Source organism: Microchirus variegatus (genome assembly GCF_963457635.1).
Source record: "Microchirus variegatus genome assembly, chromosome: 10".
Lineage (NCBI taxonomy): Eukaryota > Metazoa > Chordata > Actinopteri > Pleuronectiformes > Soleidae > Microchirus > Microchirus variegatus.
In genome coordinates, this window is record NC_139811.1 from 13,501,149 (window position 1) to 13,523,231 (window position 22,083).

At 39.6% G+C, this 22,083-nt stretch overlaps 1 protein-coding gene across 1 annotated transcript in view; it reads right to left on the reverse strand.

Moving 5' to 3' along the window:
• Positions 1–20,042, reverse strand: part of LOC310932643 (cytoplasmic phosphatidylinositol transfer protein 1-like) — a gene marked incomplete at both ends in the record, with an annotated part of 42,260 nt that extends 22,218 nt beyond the window's left edge. Inside the window, one exon of the mRNA XM_083895973.1 lies at positions 19,995–20,042. Within this exon, the coding sequence (XP_083752099.1) occupies positions 19,995–20,042 (48 nt within the window). The remainder of the gene's footprint in view (positions 1–19,994) is intronic.
• Positions 20,043–22,083: the final 2,041 nt, after the last annotated feature.

A 22,083-nucleotide genomic window follows, 5' to 3' on the forward strand; every position in this document is an offset into this window, starting at 1 on the left:
GAGGTTTGTTTGACAATTGGTCCACACAGCCTATTTAACACACACACACGCACACTGAATTCTGCTGACTCAGCAGAGATGTGGGCATTGGGAGGGAGAGCACATGGTATGACTGGCTGCACTTGCTCCATTTTTTGCAGACTCGTCAAAACGTGAAGGTGAGTGATAACTCTGAATACTTTGGGAGATTTCGTACAGCGTGGGGAAAGTATAAGGGGACGCCAACATTGGACAAGTGCCTCTCCTCATACATCAAATCTAATTAAACTGAATCCATTTTGTTTTCAGAGCCAAAATTCGCTCGTCACAGTTTGCCTTTCTATACATGTCGTGACCTCCTCTGTCCTTAGACCCTGCCTCCATGATTTTAGGTATTCAGTCAGTCTTTCTGTGTCTGTCTAGCAGCCAAGACGAAATGAAAAGAGAATGACATGTCTCCGAGAAAGGAGATGCATTTTTCCCCAAAAAGAACAGCAGGTACAGACCTTACTTGGTGAGATGGTGTTTTTTTTTTTTTGCTACCTCGCATCAACCTCAAGAAAAAGTATTTTCTAAACTAGAAAGAAAGTCAAGAGTTTCATCATTCAGCATCAGCTTTGTATCATATAACAAGAATAATACTAATGCAACATGAACAGATGGAGTCTAATGTGACATCTCTATACTAAATACTATGCAACTGAAATCACAGAGGTAGGTGTGGCCAATGGAGCGTTTGTTTTGATCCAAGATGCAGTGTGACACTGCGTCACTCTCTCTAGGCACTGCATATCTTAAGGTTACTGTAAAACCTTTATGGATTAACTTACTGATTGCTGAAGCTAAGAGAGTGTGCACTCCCCACTCTACCCCCCTGTTCCTCTCATCTTCCTCTCTCTCTCTCTCACCCGGTGTCTCTGCAGTGTCTGAGGTCACCGACAAAAACATTACATAACTCCCGAGATCACTAACCACCGATCGCTCTGCTGTGCATCGTCTTCACCCCCTGCGTGTTCGCACAGCGGCCGGTCTGTTAAAGTGATGCGCTTATACGCAAACATCTGACTGAGGCAGAGCAATCATAACTCGAGGTTGAGAAGATGATGATAAAAAAAGAAGAAGAAGGCAGAGCTGCTGTAGAGCCATTACACAAGAGGACATGATTGAAGACAGTCTTCCTCCTCTTCTCATTTACTACACTCTCCCTGTGTGACCTACTCCTTTAGCCTTCTCTATACTGAGAATGCTCAGGGGAATGTGATTGTAATTTGATCAACTGTTTTCATACTCTGATTTTTCAGCGGCCAATATTTTCTGGTTTCTTGGCTCCATATAACAAAAAAAACAAACAAGCCTGACCCAGGGCTTTACCATTCCAAACCACACCATACTGTGCCAAACTGAACAGTTTACCATGATGGAAATACAGCATTAGTGTGAGTCATTAGGGCTTTCATTTTTTCTAAATATTAAATTCAAGCATGACATGCAATGTATGCAATACTTGTTACATTATCAACAGTTCTTGGAGTATTACTGCCATACTTCTGCAAAATACAATCAAAATACTATCAAACCTTTAATGTTAAGGTGTAGATTTGTGTGAACTTTAAAAAAGGACAACAAACAACGTAAAACATACTACTTTTACCGTCATTGTTATACATTCAGACACATGTAAACCTAAAATGTGTCTATAGTTTTAGTTTTCTTACATCGTCATCTATTGAAATTCCTTCAAAAGTATGACATTGATTTTCCTTAAATTTCTGCAGATATCAATCGTGTCTAAGGGCTTGGCATCATAACACTAATTCTTCATAAATGCTAAATGTTACTAAAAGCATTTCAATATTCTGATTTGATGACAAATCATGTCTCAATACATTCTCAAAGAGCTGACAGAAGTTTTTCTGCAGAAAATCACGTGCCTTCTGGAGGTTGACAAACGGCGATTATCTGCCGACACCGAGATCATGAAGTGCAGGGAACGTCGAGTGGTGCTGGAAAGGAGGACGAAGATGGAAGACGGGATCGATTTTGGGGCGTGATGTGAGAAGAGGGTGAAATTCTAATGTCTCCGGGAACTTTGAAGCCTGTGAGGCTGCTCAAGGTGAACTAGTAAGAGTCAAAGTGAGAAACGCACAGTTTCAGAGAGGAAAAACCTTTCATCCGATGATAACTGGTGATTCGGAGTTAAAACTATTTTCTGTACATCTCGTGTGTGCACATGCAAAACATAAATGGAGAATACACAGATTTTTTTGGGATGTACTGAGGTCAAATTGTCATTGAATGACAGCAATGGGAAATATCTACTGTACATTACTACCAGTCATTTTTCTACAACCTCCAGTCGGTTGTTTGATATTCCCACTGCAGGTTACATAAGCCTTTTGTCCCCAATGTGTTTCGGTACAACTAGGATTTCATGCTGCTCAGGGAAAACCGCCTCATTCATTATGCATAGAGCATGTAGCATGTACCTCATGTAGCCCCGCTGAGATACAGAGGGAGAGGGAAAAAAAGATATGAACAGAAGAGTAAAAGAAGAGGAACGGCCACAAATATCATGATCTGGTCTTGCACTGGACAAGACAGTATCGTCTTTACGCCCTCTGCCTTGAGAACACACTGTCAATAGAAAGGCAGAAAATGAAAAGTCTGACGACACAAGTTACAGAGTGGGGCTTTTTATGCACTGCATATCAGCTATAAGGAGGATGTCCAACATCAAAAAAGAACATTCTTTTGTATGAATAGAAATGGATAAATAAAATGACCAAGCCTCCATATAATACTGTACCGTGTCCACATTTTAAATGGACCTTGAGTGTGGCAGTAAACTCGAACGATTTCACTCCGCTTACGCAAAGACTCTGCTAAGTGCCGACATGTACGTCTTCCTCCCTCACCATTATGTCGGTGGACACTCAATATTTCAGAAAAGCTACATTACCTTTGTATTGAAAAGCACATTATGTGGAGCACAATTGACCTGACCTATGGAGAGTAGATTTTTTTTTGTGTTACATGCAATACATACATGAAGCATGTGTAGTAGTGAACACAGTAAAATCAGACTAACACAATAAACAGCTGAAGCGGAAACATGACAACAACAATGTACAGAGCTGCACATGTCTTTTTTCTGACAGGGGAAAATGTCAATGCACTTTAGTTACACCATAACATACAACATGAAGAATCTGAATATTCACGTCATAGATACAGTCAAACCATACATACAGCGTCTCATTTCTTTGGAATCATGCAATATGCATCAATCCATCCTTAAAGTATGTGATAATGAAGCTGCTACGGCAAAAAGACGCGACAAAATTTTCCCAACAATAAAAGTATGCACCGCTCCATCTCTCTCTCTCTTTTGCAAAGACACACACTTTAATCCCAGCGTGCTCAATCCTGTGCCGACATCAGCTTTGAGTTTGTGAGCTGTAACATTTTTTTTTTTTTTAATTCCTCTCCAAAGTGAGGCTTGCCACTGAGCCTCTGTTGAAAATTTGCTCCACGATCACGGCTCCTGCTATCGCATTTAACACCCGCTGCGCAGCCAGATTGAGCGAGTAAGCGAGACCCTTCACATGCAGGTTTCCTGCGAAGTAAAACGGCAACGTTCACGTTGAGGTTTTCAGCAGTCCTCAATTTGTGCGCCATATTAAGCAGGAGGTTTGCAACATTTGCACGAGTGTGAGTGTTTTGTGGACTTAACCGAGTTCTGACTTCATTCAGCAAGTGAATGCAAGCTAATGACACATTTTACTTAACATTAACCTTCATTTCAAAAGCCCAAATGCAATTATGTTTATTATACAGTACGACCATTACCATAAAGTTCAATTACCATCTGCATCTTAGATGCTATATGAAAAGGTTCATACTTGGTGTATTTATCTTTCAAACTCAAAATACAAAAAAAAAACATGAGTTGACTGTGTGAAGAAATGTGATGTCTTTGATTGCTAAATGACAAATTCCCAAAAGGAGAAGTCAAACACCACAATCACTGCCACAATAAACCTTTCCTAATTTAATAGCATAGGTGTGTGTTTTTGACATTGTGTACCTTGCTCAGGAGTACACAAACTCGCTTGCAAGCCAAGTTCCCTTTTTTTCTGCTTGGCTAAGGGCGACCCATTAAGCCAGTTTTACTATAGAGAAAGATATGAATATTTACAGCAAGTTACATACATATTCACAACAACGCATTTGTTTCCGTACACTTAAAATGATGAAAGAAAATAATAAAAATATATAATAAACAATTCTGATCATTTCAGGTCTAATCAGGCAGCCCTTTTTTCATTGAAGTGCACAGAGCACACCACGGTTGCACGGTTGCTCGCTAATTGGGCCTCAGACACTGCATCCTGATCAATGGTAATGACACTTCACTGCTGGAGGCTGGATCAGGAGGAGAGGAGAGGAGTGGAGAACTTAAAACATACCATTCATCTGTGGTGGGAAATATTGCTCTATTTGAGAAAAAATGGATTTGCGTGTCCTATCCTGCTCAAAATGCACACAGGATGTTTACACGGAAACAATTTAAAGTGAGCAATCAGTATACAGTAGAATCAGATAATAAAAACAAGCACTTCATCAATTAAAGATGTGATTAGAACGAAGAGCGGAGACGCTGTGAGACACAGTCGGTCGCCACTGTTTAAATCTGTGCATCAGTATAAGACAACCAGTCAGGACTGATGAATCTTTAATATGATGTTTACAAAACACCGACAGCTCATGAGCACCAACATCCACTAAAGCTGTTGTCAGCAATGTGTTGTTGTGTTGGTTGCTGCCATTAGCATTCTCCGCTCGCTCCCCTACGTGACCTCGTGAAACTCTATCTTTGTGGAGTTCCGGCTCCTGATTGGATAAGGTGCTGTAACTGGAAAACTTTCCCTGAGACTCACTGTCCGAGCCCTGAGACTGTGACAAATAAATGGACCCAGAGAGAGACAAGAAACATAATTTATGCACAATGAAAAGTTTTTGAATTATAGCTCATATTAGGGGACAATTTAATGAATCAGTTTTATGTAAATGCAAAACATGGCATTTCCAATGGGAAAAGAACAAAGAACCTGAATCCATGCGGTGCAAAAAAGCCAATTAAGTATTCAGCGTCTCTGATGCCCTGCCTGATAATGAAAAGTGATGTTTATATTCATGACATTAAAGAAATCTAGTAAAGTACAGAGAGTTGACGATAAAGCAAATAAGAACTAAAACTTACACAGCAGATACATAAAGGATTTATATCAATCCGTTCAAACACAACAAACTAGCAGGAATTGTCTTCGTGCTCATGTGTCTTTGGGCAAGACCACGTAGCCCCTTGTGCCATTAGTGTATGAAACATGCGAAAAAATAACCTGCAACAATGAGTCTTAACGCTGCACAAAGACTCATTGTGTGAATCTGAGTGCTCATCCAGACTAGAAAAGGGCTACATAAATACAGACCATTTAATGGGATAATTTCACGATAAGCTCCGTTTTTTAACACACGAATAAAAAAAGAGAATAATTGCAAATCAGTGGAGACCGTTGACAAAAAGACAATTACACCACAGAGGAGAGCGAAGAGGAGCCATGCTGTTGGCCACCTGCACTAATGGCACTGAATCACTGCTCATTGAGTCAGTGAAAACAGACTGGTACAAATAAACTAGATTTTTTTGTGGGGGGATATAAAGAAAGTGTACACGGGGTGAAAAATGCCACACTGACCCCCTTTTGTTCAGTGGGTGATTTATATATTTACACATAAAAGCTTGTTCCAATTACTTTTCTATGGAGTGCACATATGTTAATATTATTATTATTCACCCGCCAGTCGAATCAAAAAGGACTTCTCACGAGAGGATCTTTCTTCTCTCTGTTTGTGTGTTGCTCGCTTTTCCCAGAGTCTCCTTCATGGAGACAAACGCAAAGGGGTTTGCTTCCTCTTCCACATCTTCAGCAACAGTCTGTTCTCATTTGCAGATGCTCGAGTCATAACCAAAACAACGGATATTCAAAAACAGCACAGGTTTGCTCATGGTAGTCGAGTTCATGCCACAAGATGGATCTATCGATCATTCCTTTCAAATATGACATAATCCATTTGCTGCCATGACAATGTCTCAGAGTTGTAGAATCCTGTCTTTATAAACCACTGCACGCTCAGTGTGTTAAATACACGTTAAAAGCCCAATTTGTTGGACTAAGACAATAATTAGTTCCGTTTTTTTTTTTTATGTCAAGTAAACATGTTAGTCCAGCTAATATAATAGTCTGACTAAGAGCTAGGCTTAGTCAGACTAAGATACCTGGATAATGCGATTCATAGTCTGATTACTACTGCATGTATACGCTTAATAAGACTGGAGTCAGATTTGGTATTTTCATATTCTATTAATCTGTCGAGCATTTTCTCGATTTCTCAGTCTTCATAAAATGTTGTCGTTTTTGTCCACAAACCAAAAATGGTTCAGTTTTAATGATTTCTTTGTTAAATGGAGCAAAGAAACCAGACCATATTCACATTTAAAGAAGCAGAAAAATCACAGAAACTGGTTTAGAACTCTTTAGAAAACACTCAAACCCGAATAAACGATTATCCAAATACTTGACGATTAATTTAGTCATCGATTTGCTGTTTCAGAGCAAACAAAACAGAGCTAAATAAGGTTGATTCTCTCTGACAGCCTGTCAATACTCTGTATATTTGACACCAGTTTTAAGTCACCCATGAAGCGAGAGCAGAACTTTCCATCAAACATGAACTGAAGACATTCTTCAGTGTTGAAAGGCAGCGACGCTCTCGCCACATACTGTGACATTTACTGACCCCGCTCTCGTGCATTTCATGTCTCACTGGAAGCAGATGTATGTGAAATTGCAGAAACCATAAAATCAACACAAAAGCAACACAGAGAAACTAATATTGTCTTTCAATGAAACACTTTCTTCACGTTGGAAGATGTACATTTAACAACCTCGCTGTGACAACAATATGACACGTTGCTTTTTATTACAACATAATCCCATATACAAGTTGTCACCAGTTAGAGCGCACAGTGTCTCCTTATACATCGTGATCACATTATGGTGCGACATGCCCAGCTGCTCCCCCTCTCATGCTGCATCTTTCCTCACACCTGTCCCATAACTCTTGTGACACATTCACAGCGTGTCAGTGCGGCTTCTATTCTCAGTCGCCATTGTCTCGCCTTGTTTAGACGGGATGTTGTCACTAAGTGCGGTTTAGCGGCGCAGGAAGAGAAGAGGTGGATTTACAGAGGCAGAGAAGGCGAGACGGACGAGCTTCCTGTTCCGATAAGGTGAACGATGGTAATAGCTGGCAGTTCAGCTGGTAGGTGTGCAGCCTGATATGACACAAGCAGTTTTCACAGCACAGCAGTTGCTGAAGCAAGGTAATTAATGCACACCACAAACTAAATTATCAAACATTACGAACAATTCTGAGGACAAACAGAAAATTCCAATGATGATGCAACTATTAAACCAACCAGGTAACCTTTACCATGTAAAGATGTGGTTTAAATGCTTGAGTGCCAAGCCCTTACTGTCTAAGGCCCGTCCCAATACCTCCCCTAACCCTAAATATTTGCCCCAACCCTTAATTATGGGCGTTCTCGTGTAGGGGGGAGCTACGAAGTGGAAGATGAAATTACCCATGATGCTTTGCGAATTCAGCAAGTCGGCTTTTTTCCCCGCCATTTTTTCGCAAATAAGCATGTTACAATGTCGAAATGTGTTGCTTTGGGAATATGTTGGTTTGTTATACATCCAAAGGACCGTTGAGCTTTGAACACTAATGTCAGAAAATGTATGACCATTTATGAAAGCAGCTAGCTAACTAACTAGCTTGCAGCTAATTGCCGAGTTATTGCCAAGGCTATTTTCCTGAATGAAAATAGTAGCACGCTACACCGGTAGAATTGTCAACATGTGATGTAGGTTAGCACGTTCTTTACGTTCGTTGCATTCACTACGCTAATTTGCATATAGTGGTGTCCCAATTCCATAGGGAAGCCACTTCCCTCAACGAGGGGAATTTACGGTCGAGGGCACTCCAAACCAAGTGGAAATTTTAAGGGGGAGAAAAGGGACGGGGCCTAAATCTACTCTAATCAAATGTTTGATTCAATACAAGGTGTCTCTTTCAGGAGATGCAAAGTCAGTCTACCATGTCAAAGCTAATATTCTTTAAATTTAGTATGCAACAATATTATTAGTCATACCCTATAGGACTTTGGCATTTCCAACATATCTGATTCAAACATCTAAAAGCAATTAGCTTTTAAATTAATTATGTCTGAACCTCTGTGGACTCTTGCAGTACAAAAAAAAATGTTAGATGATTTATGGACATCCATCAATAGTAGATAAATGTAGTTCTAAAAGCCAAGCTGGAATTGTATAGTGTTTTTTAAAAGGTCATTCAAATGAAATACATTGAAGTTTAACTCAAGAGAAATTAAAAAAAAAGCAATTTAGATGACAACAATACAAGCAAATTGGGGTCAATTGAATTATCCCCACCTGTTATTTTCTCTGTTTGGTGACCAATTCCACCAGGTACTACAACATAAATAATAAAGGCTGTTGTTCCCCTGAAACAAAAAAGCTATGTTCAAGAGACTTAGTAGACTAGTAGAACTGGTTGCTACAATGCGTGTCCAAAGTGTTGATATGTGCAAGCGACTATTTAAAAATGTGTCAGTGCTTTCTCTAACCTGTCACAACCCCGCTGTTTGAAGCACAGTGCTGAGTCGCTGGAAACAAACCAACAGTAGCAGCGAGAGAGGGGACAACAGATGTCAAGCTTTGGCGCAACATGGACAGAAAACAGATGGTTACAGAAAGATTCAATTTTGTTTTCAGACAGAAGTATTAAAGCGTCACGGACATCGGACAAGGAGGGTTATTGATGTATGGCAAAGAACTGGCGTGTGCAATACAGAACATTTCAAAAGTTCCACGTCATGTCTCTCTTTGCGTCTGCCATTTGTCGACATTGTGCCTTAAAATATATAGAAGTTCCAGTCAACATTGAAGAACAGTAATGGCGTGCTTCCACCGGCTCAGTTCGCCTCGGCACGGCACGGTTAAGTTGCGATTCCACTAGCATAGTACCTGGTACCAAGTACTTGTTTTAGTATCTGCTCTGGCAAAGTTCCAAGCGAGCCGAAGTACCATGTGTGACGTCGTCAGACTGCCGGCCACTGATTGGTCAAAGTGCCGTCACAGGAAGAGACGTCCGACCAAAGAATCAAGCTGAAAAATACTTAAAGCTCACATAGAGTGGTCCTGTTGCACATATATGCGAGTTATGGAGGTCTACTTGCATACATTAATTTGTTTTTATAGTCAAAAACCTCCTAATTGCTGTAAATGAGCCGAACGAAATCTCTTTTCACTGAAGCTCTCCTCAGTCGAGCTGTTTCAGACTGAAATCTCACCCCCAGAAGATGTCGAAGAACCGCGCCGCTGACGTGCCGCGGCTGTAACGCGTCCAGTGGAAATCCGGGATGAGACACCTCCACAACGGACATTCTTTTTCTACTGCGGTACAATGTACGCAACCGGATGTGCCCGGACTAGTGCCCAGACCAGGAGGATCCGCTGTTTAGGATAAATGCTGGTTATGTAAGGAGAACGTGTTTTCAGCAGTGGTTGAACCGTTTGTTTTGAAACTTCAGCGCGAGGTAATGAGATAATGGTGCAGATACACACCAAAAAACTGGGTTAATTGGAACTTCCGCTCTATGGCCGCTTTAACAATCCTAAAAACGCGGGTTCATCACCAACAATTACCAGGGAAATGTCTAAAATCTCAGAATTTAACATAGGAGTCTGGTGTATTTAGCGACAGCACTGCTGAACGCGAGCAGCATCACGAACCCTGCCGCTGTGTTTCAGTCCACTGACTCCGGTCATGGAGAAAGTATTGAACAAATAGTTTCAATTAACTGATTCTAATGAATCAGTTAAGCTAAAAACAACTGCTTCACAAGTCACTAGTCACTCTTTTTGAGTAGGTAGTGGAAAACCAACCAAAACTGTGTCGTGGGGGCCATTACTCTGTAACTTCACAAGTCACAAATCACATGTCGAAATGCTTTGTGTGTCATGAACTCTCTCCCTCTCCTCCTTCAGGATGTTTTCATTGCTCAAGTGTCCACTTGTCACCCTTTTTCACAACCTTCCGTCACCTGACCAACAGTTCCCGCACTGCTCTCAATGCAGTTCTCGTCTCTCAGAAATAGAAAAACGACGGTTGACCCTTCATTTTGACCAGACTATTTCTACATGTGAAAATGATGCAACATGCATACTGAATGGGAAAGGACAAACCTCAGCCCATTACTTTTCTGGTTCATGTATTTTTCAAAGCTTTCGTTGACTGAACAAGATTTATTTCACCAAATGCCATTTGCCATTATTAAAACGCTGAAAATGGTACATTTTTCTTTTACATTTTTTGGTCCACAATTCAAACATATTCAATAAGAAACCAGAAAATATTGACATTTAAGACACCAGATAACTTGTTTTTTTTATTTCACAAAAAAACCCTCAAACCAGATGATCTATACACAACAAAAATATAAATGCACGAACTTGAAATGTTGAACAAAAATAGAATGACATGACATTTGCTCAGATTCTTGATGCATTTGTTTATGGAATGATTTGTTTTGCTCAAACCCAGTAGTCCAGTGTCACTTGGCCACTCCTATTGACTACAATCTCAGATTGAGTATTTCAACTCATGAGAGTCATGGAGCATGGCAGAGTGGTGGTCAATATGCGTGACCAGTACACAGACACTCCTTATGGTCTGGTCAATAAAAGGGCACACCAAAATGTGGACTTTTGTCAATGTCAATATGCCACAGATGTCACAATTCATGAGGGAGAGTGCCATTGGCATGCCGAGTGCTGGGTTGAGCGTTACAGCTGTGGCAACACAACTGAATGTGCATCATTCCACAATCATTCCAGGCCAGGATCGACAACCTGGTGATGTCCATGCGTCGCCGGTGTACTGCTCTGCGTGAGGCTAATGGTGGACACACACGTTATTGAAGTTTGTGAACTTGGATCATCAACCCCCATTGTGTTCTTCCTGCCATTACCCCAGGACTATTGTTTTGAAATGGATCCCAATGCTCGCATATTAAAGTTGTACTGTTATTTTTTGGATAGTTACTCTGTTTTGTCTCATAATAACTACAAGTTTTTCTTTGTGTGTTTACATTTTTTGTTGAGTGTACTAAATAGTTGGGAGATTCATTTAGTAATTGATTAATAATCAATGAATCATTGCATCCATAGAGACAATGTGGGCAAAATCTTTCTCCTCTTGTGTTCTCGTATGAGCTAACTTTGAACATTACGCGGTCATTTTACCAGAGAGCTGGCCGGAGAATCTCAGGAGAATCTCTGAAGTAGCGACTGCACACATCAGCATTCACACATGCAAGCCCCTCTGCACAATCTCTGGAGAATCTCTGGAGAGAGTTCACTCTAGTTCATGTCTGAAAGCAGCTTGAGATAAAGTGTGAGAGGGCAACCTTGAGAATGTCACCAGGCAGGGTTTCAATTATTCTCACAGCAGGGACTCACTCCCGGTGATGCCCTATGAGCCGTCGGGCTCGTGGATAAAAGCAATACAAGTAATGACATGCGGAAAAATAACCAGGCAGACATCGACAACTTCACTATGACGCCAAAGTCCAACACAGAATCGTCTGTTGTTGAACGTTCACGCCGAGTTTAGACGATTAAACAGTGAAACTGAAACAGTTAATTCAACTTGTGTGAGTGTAAAATATACAACACAGTTCCACAGCAGTTCATCAGAGATGTATCGTACACTTGGGTCTGCTACGTTACTTAACTGTCACTGATATCAGTCCGATAGAGTTCTTAGGTTCTCATTCACATCTTTGTCACATGACAGTGGTGCACGAAATCTCACCTTTCACATGTTGTCTGTGTTTTTTTAACACTTTTACGCCATATTTAGGATTTTTGTTTCTTTCTGATTACCGATCCAGTGATGCTGGCCAGTGTCGAATCAGTACCCATATGAACTCGCACCTAAAAATATCTGTTAGCACTGCAGCTAACGATTATTTTCATAATCGATTCATCGGTCAATTATTTTCTCGATTAAAATGTCAGAACATTTTGTTTTTTATTCAGTTTTAATGATTTATTTGTTATGTGGAGCAAAGAAATCAGAAAATATTCACATTTTAGGAGCTCAAACAATCATAAATCTTGTTTTAATAATGAAAAAAAGCTTCAAACCGATTAATTAATTATCAAAATAGTTAATTCATTTAGCGATTGGTTAATAATCAAGTAATTGTTTCAACTCTGATATCTGTGAGATCTGTTAGTTTGTTTCTTTGAACCAAAGCCAGTGTGTAAGGACGAGGTACATTTGCTTTCATTATGGTAGTAAAGTTGCATTTTTAATGATTTTGCTTTGCCATATCAGTTCAAATTGTTAGAGAATGACTAAACTTACATAAAGTACTTCTGATAAATGGTGTGAAATAGCATAAGAAATGAAAATAACTCACAGATTAAAGACTAACACTGGCTCAATAAGCTCAAAACATGTATGACACATTGGGTCAGATTGGTCCATTACGGCGACTCACTCAGCTGCAGCAGCTCTGGTCAAAACCACCCATCCTCCATCTGATCTCGCAATTTCGTTGTGCGATTTCGGTCGCATAATGGCGATAAAGACCCTTTCCTTTCCTCTGACTCCTGCCATCAATAAGGTGTGTGCTACCTTTCAGCTTTGAAAACTGCAGAGGTCATTTAGCTCCGTGTTTGAAAAGCTTGGCATACATCCATGTGAATGCGTAAACAGAAGGGAAGGATAGGATGAAGTGATGAGGGCTGCTTGTGAGGTTGTCATGGGCACAGAACAGGAGCTACCTACAGTACACAGTATGTTGCCTTGAGCTTAAACGCTGCTGTCTGTCAAAGTGATGTCTTAATGCCGGTCAGTATGAGGAGCTTCTTAGCTGAAACACCTTCACTGACAGTTCGTACAGTATGTGTCTGACTTTTATCACTTTTGCACTTCTAATCTTCCAGTCCTCTTTATACCATGGCAATCTGTAGATGTAACATTAGATGTGACTGAAAGTTAAAGGTCCCATATTATACCCTATTTCTCCAAGGTAAACTAGTTCCCTGGTGTCCTAATGAACAGGTCTGTACCTTAAGGATGAAGCACCACAGCAGTTCAATCACCCTGCCAAAACAGCCCTGTTCAGAATGCTCGGTTTAGTAGTATCTCTTTAAAGGTCCACCTTAAAAAAAAATCAAAACAAAACTTAAAGGTGCATTATGTAATACATCTAAATCAACTGGCCATAAAATCCTCCTAATATGTCACAGAGACTCAGGAACTTACTGAACTCGCTGAACACTACAGCCAAGCCAAGCTGCAGAGAAAACACGGGTTGCCAGTTATGTCAGAAAAAACCTAAAAGTTTTCATTTTGAATTTGAATGTAGTAACCGTTTTTGGCCACATTCTTATATATGGCACCTTTAAGCTACAGGAAATTAGCCACAGAGGCTACTAGGAGCTAACAGCAGTTAGCATTAGAAAAAGTGATAATTTGCAGGCTCTAGCAGGCACATTGCCATCATATATAACATGTAACTGGACAGATAAATCTTTTGAGGCTGGAAGTTTGTGTAGAACTATGTGCTGCACTGTGGAGCCAAGAATAGAACTTTTCGTGGACTTTGCAGACTTCCAGTTTTCACATACCATTGCCCTCGACAGCACTCTTGCGAGTTTTATGGACAAAGCGGAGCTCCGCAACACAACAATTCCAGGACTTTAGTGCATTGTGATGTCCCAATGAACGCGGAAGTCAACATCGCGTGTTTTATCTCCTGTACTTAGACTGAGGAGGACCACAAAAACATGAGTGAGTCATCTTTTCTCACACAGAGTCCCAAATATAAGGATTTAAATTATTAAGTTATTTTTCTGTGTTTTTTAAATAATGGGAAACAGTTTTCTCATCCTCCAAGGCTCTTATTCCATGAGCCCACACTCTAAAACATATTAGCAGCTGCTACTCAGGTGCAGAAGAGAAACTCTGTTCTTTATTCAGTGAATGGGTGATTAATTGCAGAAAAAGCTGCCTGGCACTTGCTGAGCCACTGAAAGCTCTGCTCGATGTAATCTAAAAAACAGTCAGGGTGAAATTTTATCTACTGAGGTGTGTCTACACATACTGAAGATATCATTTTTCTTGCCGTCTGCTAGATTTGAGACATTTTAGTAAAAGCGTGAAATAAAATATATGTCTTTGCCAATGAGCAAGTGCTAAAATGTGTTCTGCTAGATTGTCGTGATCCAGACATTCAGAGGATTTGATGCCAGGTCTGATGACTAAAATCCACAAGTGGCTGTTGTATAGGCAACAATTACTGTTTATATATGTATTGTATATATATATGTATATATATATATATATATATATATATGTATATATATATATATATATGTATATGTATATATATATATATATATATTCAGCTTCTTAAATTTGAATATTTTCTGCTTTTTCTTTGCTCTTTTTGACAAAAAAACATCTCGGAACATCAACATTTCGAGGTGTGGAAAACAGCAATCGACCTTTTTAACATTTTTCTTTTAATTATGAAAATAGGCGTTAGTTTCAGCTCGAGTACTGTATATATAAAGTTGAGATTTTTCAGGCTATTACTGTGTTTTCATTTGGAGACCGTATTGCCAGATAGAAATGATCTTAGTGTAATGAGTTAGTGTAATGAGGTCACACTGTCCAAAAGAACTACTGACGAGAAACAAAAGTGGGGAAAGTTAAATGGAGCTTGTTGTACAAATACATAGGTTACTGAATTGTTAATATTCACCATAATCTCCGTGTCTGCCCTTCCAGACAGTGTAAGTGTTCTCATTCCCTTAACAAAAATAACATCCTCTGTATTTTAAAATTTGACCCATATGTCTGTATCAGCCATACTGCATTCAGATATATGTGGAAAACAATTCTAGTTGCTATCGTCGCATTGTGCTGACTTTGTAAGAGTCACCTGAAAAGACATGCTCTCTCTCGTTCTTTAACTCCCTGGCAGATAATCTGAGTGAACATGTTTGTCTCTATCTGCCCTGTGTGTGTGTGTGTGTGTGTGTGTGTGTGTGTGTGTGTGTGTGTGTGTGTGTGTGTGTGTGTGTGTGTGTGTGTGTGTGTGTGTGTGTGTGTGTGTGTGTGTGTGTGTGTGTGTGTGTGAGTGCAGCTCGGTCACCGTCTGGCTGCACGACGAGCTCCTTGGGGAACAGCGAAGGAACAGGCTTCTCTGTAGTCAGAGCACAGAGCTTCAACTATGTGGACGTAAACAGGATTCTTGGGTCTGGGCCTGGATGTACCGTGGGGCGTCTCAGTATGCAGGAACACAGAAAAAAAAAACCAGACACTGACCTTACACTGACTGACCGGTGTCTCATTAATCCAAACAGGTGTCCACATTTCAGTCCAGTGCAGAACATGAAGAGTTCTTAAAAGCTTAATGATATCTGCCCAAATACTATTAACATTAACGTGAATGTCTGGATAACAGAATGTAATTGTAAATTAGGGTTTGGACACAATCATATTGCATTTAATTCTCATCTTGATTTATGAAATACAATTAACAACAGTATGGCACTCTAAACAGATTTCCCTGCCATTTTGACTCCCTGGCATCACAAATGAATGGTTCCTTGCAGAGGAACTTATTACAAGAACGAGAAGAACATGAACTGAGATTAAAGCTTTAGTTCAAAATTTGGTTCAGGGCTGCTGCAATTAGTCAACATTTGTCAACAGGTTGCATTACCATCGAACAAATAAAAATTACATAATTGTTCCTTCGCAACTGCAGTGTACGACAGGAAATGGTTGTTGGCAGAATCACGTCCAATGACTGCCACGACTCCATTTGCAAATAAGAACAGCTTTGAAAATCGAGCAGATCAGAGGGGGAGGGATGTATCAGTTGCATTGGAGCGTAGCGAGCGAATGGAAGCTACTGTGATGGATTGTTATAGTGCATCATCGTCTTGCTACATATTGATTAGCGTTGAATCACTCAGTCTGTTTATGGTTTTTTATATATATGTGTATATATATATAGATATATATATATATATATATATCTATATATATATATCTATATATATATAGATATATATATACACACACACACACATATATATATACACACACACATATATATATATATACACACACATATATATATATATACACACACATATATATATATATATACACACACATATATATATATATATACACACACATATATATATATATACACACACATATATATATATACACACACATATATATATATATACACACACATATATATATATATATATATATATATATATATATATATATATATATATATATATATATATATATATATATATATATATATATATATATATATATATATATATATATATATATATATACACACACACATGTATATATAAACATGCATATATATGCATATATAAACACATATTTACATGTGTGCGTATGTATATATACACATATACACAGATATATATACATATACACACACATATATACATATATATATACACACACACACACACACACACACATATATTTTTTTCAAAAGGGGTTGGAGTCAGATGTATACAACCAATAATTCGATTTTCTCCTCCACATGTACAGTCGGACTTGGCAAGTAGTCCAATTGTTGGTCTTAGTCAGACTACGGCCTTAGCTCGATTAAACTGTGAATGTAAACGTTAGTGACTTCCCTGCGATTTCCATGCCTAATGTGCACGTGCATTCAATATTTACTGCCTTTTCTAAAGAAAGAAGAAGAATTGAAGAGATATTTTACATTAAAATGCCGAGTACATAAAATGTACTTAACCTATACTGCCCTCAGTCCATAACATGAAAGAAGCCACTTGAAGACATAAAAAAAAATTGTGCACTTCATTAATTCACTCACACGTATATGAAGAAGCTTATTGCACTCATGCTGCAATGCAAGCACATTCTCATTGATGGCTCCAGTTGTGTAAGTAGTGTATATGTATATAATATAATATGAACTGAACACTAAAGGAATTACTCCCCATGATGAATCCAACGTCCATGATTAATCCATATCAATGGATAGAGCAGGTCATCCACTCCCCTCCAGTCACTCTGAGCAAAACACTGAACCCCAGTTGCCCCTGGTGATGCATCCTCGGTGTGCGAGTGTGTGAAGTACTATGTATAGAACAAGCATTGTGTGAATGCCTGTGTGTGAATGTTTGAATGTGACATTGCCGCGTGTTTATGTAATCTGCAGCCAAAACGCTGAATAAAACTAAGTGTTTATTTAACTGGTTTGGTGAATTGATACAAGAAATTCCGTAGAAAAATTATTTTCTACCCGACGCCATAAGCGTTTTTTGAAAGAAGTGAATCCATTAAAGTCGAGTGGGAATAAATCTGAACACGTATGAGATCATCTGTCACACGCACACAAACATAGATGCACAGACCTTGGATTATGTATGTGTCTTTGTGTGGAGTAAGTAGTTGCAGCAGAATTTAATTGATTACAAATGTTCATTTGTCAAATCAGTAACACATCAATGGGTTATTATTATTACAGCGGCAGATGTAATAGCCTGTAGCCGGCCAGCTGTGGAATAACAGAGACTTCCATCACCACTAGAGCGAAGCAAAGCAGAGGAGCCAATCAGTCTCAGGACAGGAGGTGATAAAGCTGCATCCTGGTAATAACAAACACCAAACTCACAGAGAGACCACTTCAGGGTCCAGAGCAGCACTGTCACACAGCGTGAGGACCATTAGGAGAGGCTGCTCAGATCCTGTCCAAATAAGAACAACATCATAGTTTTTGACCACAGTTAAGTGCTTTATGTTCAGACGGCACGACTGACAAGTGATAATCATGGTAACCATGCACTACTATGGTGACAGAAGTGCACCGTTTAAGTCGCATAACAACCTGGGTTAAATGATGTGTAAAAACCTTTCTGAGAGTGGAACTCCGTAAAACACTTTAAATGGAGCATGTTGTCGTTAGGTTCTGGTAACACGGAAATGAACACCATCAACACTGACAGCAGGAGGGCAAGTAAATAACAGCCCCAGCTTCAATTCCTTTGATAACCCAGTTATACTACTATTGAATATAGAGATCTAAGCACGGAACAATATGGAAATGTCATAATCATCCTGACCCAAATGAATGTAAATCACAACGTTCTTGCTGAAATGTACATGGGCGTCCTCTGTCCATAATAATATACATTAACATTATGTATGTTGTTGGATCTTCTGGTTTGAAAAGTGAAGCCCTGGAAGTAGGATTGAAACAGAAGTTAGCCACCAGGGGGCGACTATGCTGGTTGTGAAAAAGAACACTGTTCAAATGGAAGTCTGTGGGAAAATGAGCCAACTTCTCACTTGATTCAGAATATCAGTTAACATCAGTTATATATCAATTGCCGATATCCTATATGGCACAGGTCAGGTAGTGTAGTGAAATTAACATATAATATTTTGCCTGCTCATATTGCAGCAGATGTAGATATATCAATTTTCTTCATTGAGCAAAATAAATAAAAGTAAAATAAACAATAGTTGTAGAGGGTGCAAGCAGAGAAGTGAAGGATGCAGCAGACTCTAGACTATTATTGTTGATTCTGTTGTGTTTGCTGATATCAGAGAATACATTTTAAAACCGATATTTGCCAATACCGACATTGTGCCGATAATATTGTGCATGTGTATGTGCATGTGTCTCAATAGCTACTTTCAGATCTTCTTCAATAAGACATTGTGTAAATGATGTTATCATTCAGAGGAAATTACACAATAAAAGCGCTGCACGTGAGCGTGGACACCTGTGGATCTCCGAACAGGTAGCAGGTGACGAATATATAGTTGCAAAAACTTCCATGTTCCACATCCCCTCTGACTTCCATTCAAGTTCCACAACACATACAAAATCCTACTCCTCAAATTCAAATCCCCTCCATCTCCTGGCAACACACACCCACTTTTCTTGTCTGACCTCCTCCATCCCTGCATCCTGGAACCTGCGGTGCACAGAACCACATAATATGCTCTCCATCTACAGAGTGGTGACAGTCAGTTCTTTAGTATGGCAGTTCTCATGGTCTGGAACTCTCTCCCGAAAGATGTCCTTAATAAAAATCCACCTTTTGATTAATTATCCCAAGCACTAACATCATTTTTCTGTCCTATAGTTTGTTCTGTTCTTTGTTTGATTTGTGTTTTTAAAACTCTAAACGCAGCCTTGGGTGTATTGGAAGAAACTACACAGAACTAAAATTGTTGTTATTATTATTATTATTATTATTATTATTATTATTATTATAATAATAATTATTATACCAGAACAATGCATTGTCGATGACGGTGATGAAGTGATGGAGCGTGCGTGCATTTTCACACGTCCTCCAAACCACTCGCACGATTTGTCCTTCACCACCTCCAGTACAAATAATAATCGCACGTTTCGTTTCGATGCTTCTGTACAATCTGTCCAACGTTGGGCACGTACCACAGCAGAGCACGAGGAGGCTGCAGCAGCAGCAGCTCCACCGCGCGGTTGTTCCCTGAACGCACCACGACTGAAGGAGTTCACCTTGTCCTCTTTTTTTGGTGCAGAAACGAACGAGCGCATCACTGTCAACTTTCAAGCAGCATAGAAGCAAACCTGTCCGTGCGCGTTAAGTCGCGGATTTACGGCAGCAGCAGCAGCAGCAACAACAACAAAAACAAAAACAACAACAAACAGGAGACGGAGCAGATTTTTTTTTTAAAAGTTCACCTACCTCATCCACAGTGAGGGGCATGCATATGCGGTACTCCTTCAGCAACATAGTCCTCTCTCTCTCTCTCTCTCTGCACAGCGGAAGGTGGTGATGATGGTGGTGTTCTTACGGTGTTGTTGGTGCGATCCTACAAAGCCAAGTCATTGAAGTGCAAAGATTTCCCCGGTGAAACCACACACACACACAGTCACGTATTCGCCTGCTCACTCATGTGTGCATCAGCAGCCTGGTCCACTAACGACACCTACCCCGTAGTCCAAATCACCAGAGGGGTTTTACGCACCTGGTGGAGACTCGATAAACTACTGCCAACAGTCCAGCTTTGGCCTCACATACACCTGTGTAGCGCGGGAAGTGTCAAGAAATCATACAAAACTCCAAAAAACTAAGTCGCTTTCAACAACAAGGACGAGAGCAGCTTCATGTGGCATGTGTTTTTTGGAGCCTCGCTCGCGTAAAAAAGAAAAAAAAAAAACCGCTGCGTAAATTCTCCAGAGACACAAAGACAAGTGTTTGGTTTAGACGCGTTTCCTCGGAAGCAGCTTCTCAAATGTATCCCCGGCGCTGCTGCGAGTGAGTTTCCCAGTGACGGCTCCCTCCTCCTCCTCCTCCTCCTCCTCCCCACAGTGATGCGCAGCCGTGTTTTAAATGAAGCAGCTGCTTCCAATCAGCGACAGCCGGAAACACGGAGAAGAAAAGCAGCCTCAACCCTTTAAAAACACAAAAACACACGTCTATCTATCCTGAACAAAAGACACGCACCCACTCATACACTGACTCACACATGTGAATAGCGTCAGTGTATCTCGGCTGTTTTAGTCTGCATTCCACTGTTTTGTGACAAACATTAAAAAACAGGATCTTATTTTGTCAATAGACGACCGGAAGTCGTGTTGTTTTTTTTTTTTCTGCAGGTGTAGCAAACGCTTGATCTACGCACAAGCAGGAGCAGGAGTTCACATCTGAATGATTTTCAAACAACTATTTTAGATATTGACAGAGGTGGAAAAAGTAAACTAAACTAACTAAAGTAAAGTGCCAATACTTTGATGAAATATTACTCAAATAGAAGTAAAAAGTAGTTCATTTGAAATGTACTTTAAAGGTGCGTTATGTAATAAATCTAAAGCAACTGGCCATAAAATCCTCCTAATATGTCACAGAGACTCAGGAATAATGTTCATATAACAAACTGAACTCACCATCAACAACAGTACAGCCAAAATATTTGCATTTAAAAATATATTTTGGAGACTGCAAATCATGTTTTGGCATGTGGCGCCACCTACCGCCGTCTACCAATCATTGCAGTCAGTAGAGTCTCTGCTGCCGAGCAACCACGGGTTCGTTTTCTGACGAAAACGAACCCTAAAAGACCGCAGTATTTTGAATTTGAATGTAGTAACCGTTTTTGGCCACATTCTTACGTATGGCACCTTTAAGTAAAAGTTACTTAGTTACTCTGCGTGGGGTGTGAGGGGAGTATAAATATGACAAGGGGTCAGTAATCCAAAACTATATGGCCCGTTGCGACACAGGATATTACGTCACTTTTGGCGCGCGCCCTCTATGTTCACGCGCCAGTTCTGGTGCTAATCACATCATCATTCTTCTGGTTCTAGTCTATATTTTCCCCCTGTAGGTCTTCATTGTGCTGAATTTTTATTTTTACTCAGTAACGGATAGGATTTATAAACTAAGTACAATACTTGAGTCAATACGTACTCAAGTAAAATACAAAATCCTGATTTTAAATTGTACTTAAAAAATACAAAATACACAAAAAAAAGTATTCAATACAGTAACTTGAGTAAATGTATTTTCATTCCTTTTCCACCTCTGGATATAAACGCAATAAATGTGCGTTTTTGTACCAACGGACCTGAATATTTATCACAGTTATTTGACATATTCTATTAGTTTCTGGGCTGGATTAGACAATTATCTGGCAAGAATGCATTAAAATGGCAGCAACAACCCACAGTATTGTTTGTGTGTTAGTGTTTCATAACTGTCCATCTGAATCATTGTGAATATTTTTTATAACAACAAAAATAATTTGATTTATTGAATGCTGGTAAAGCAAATA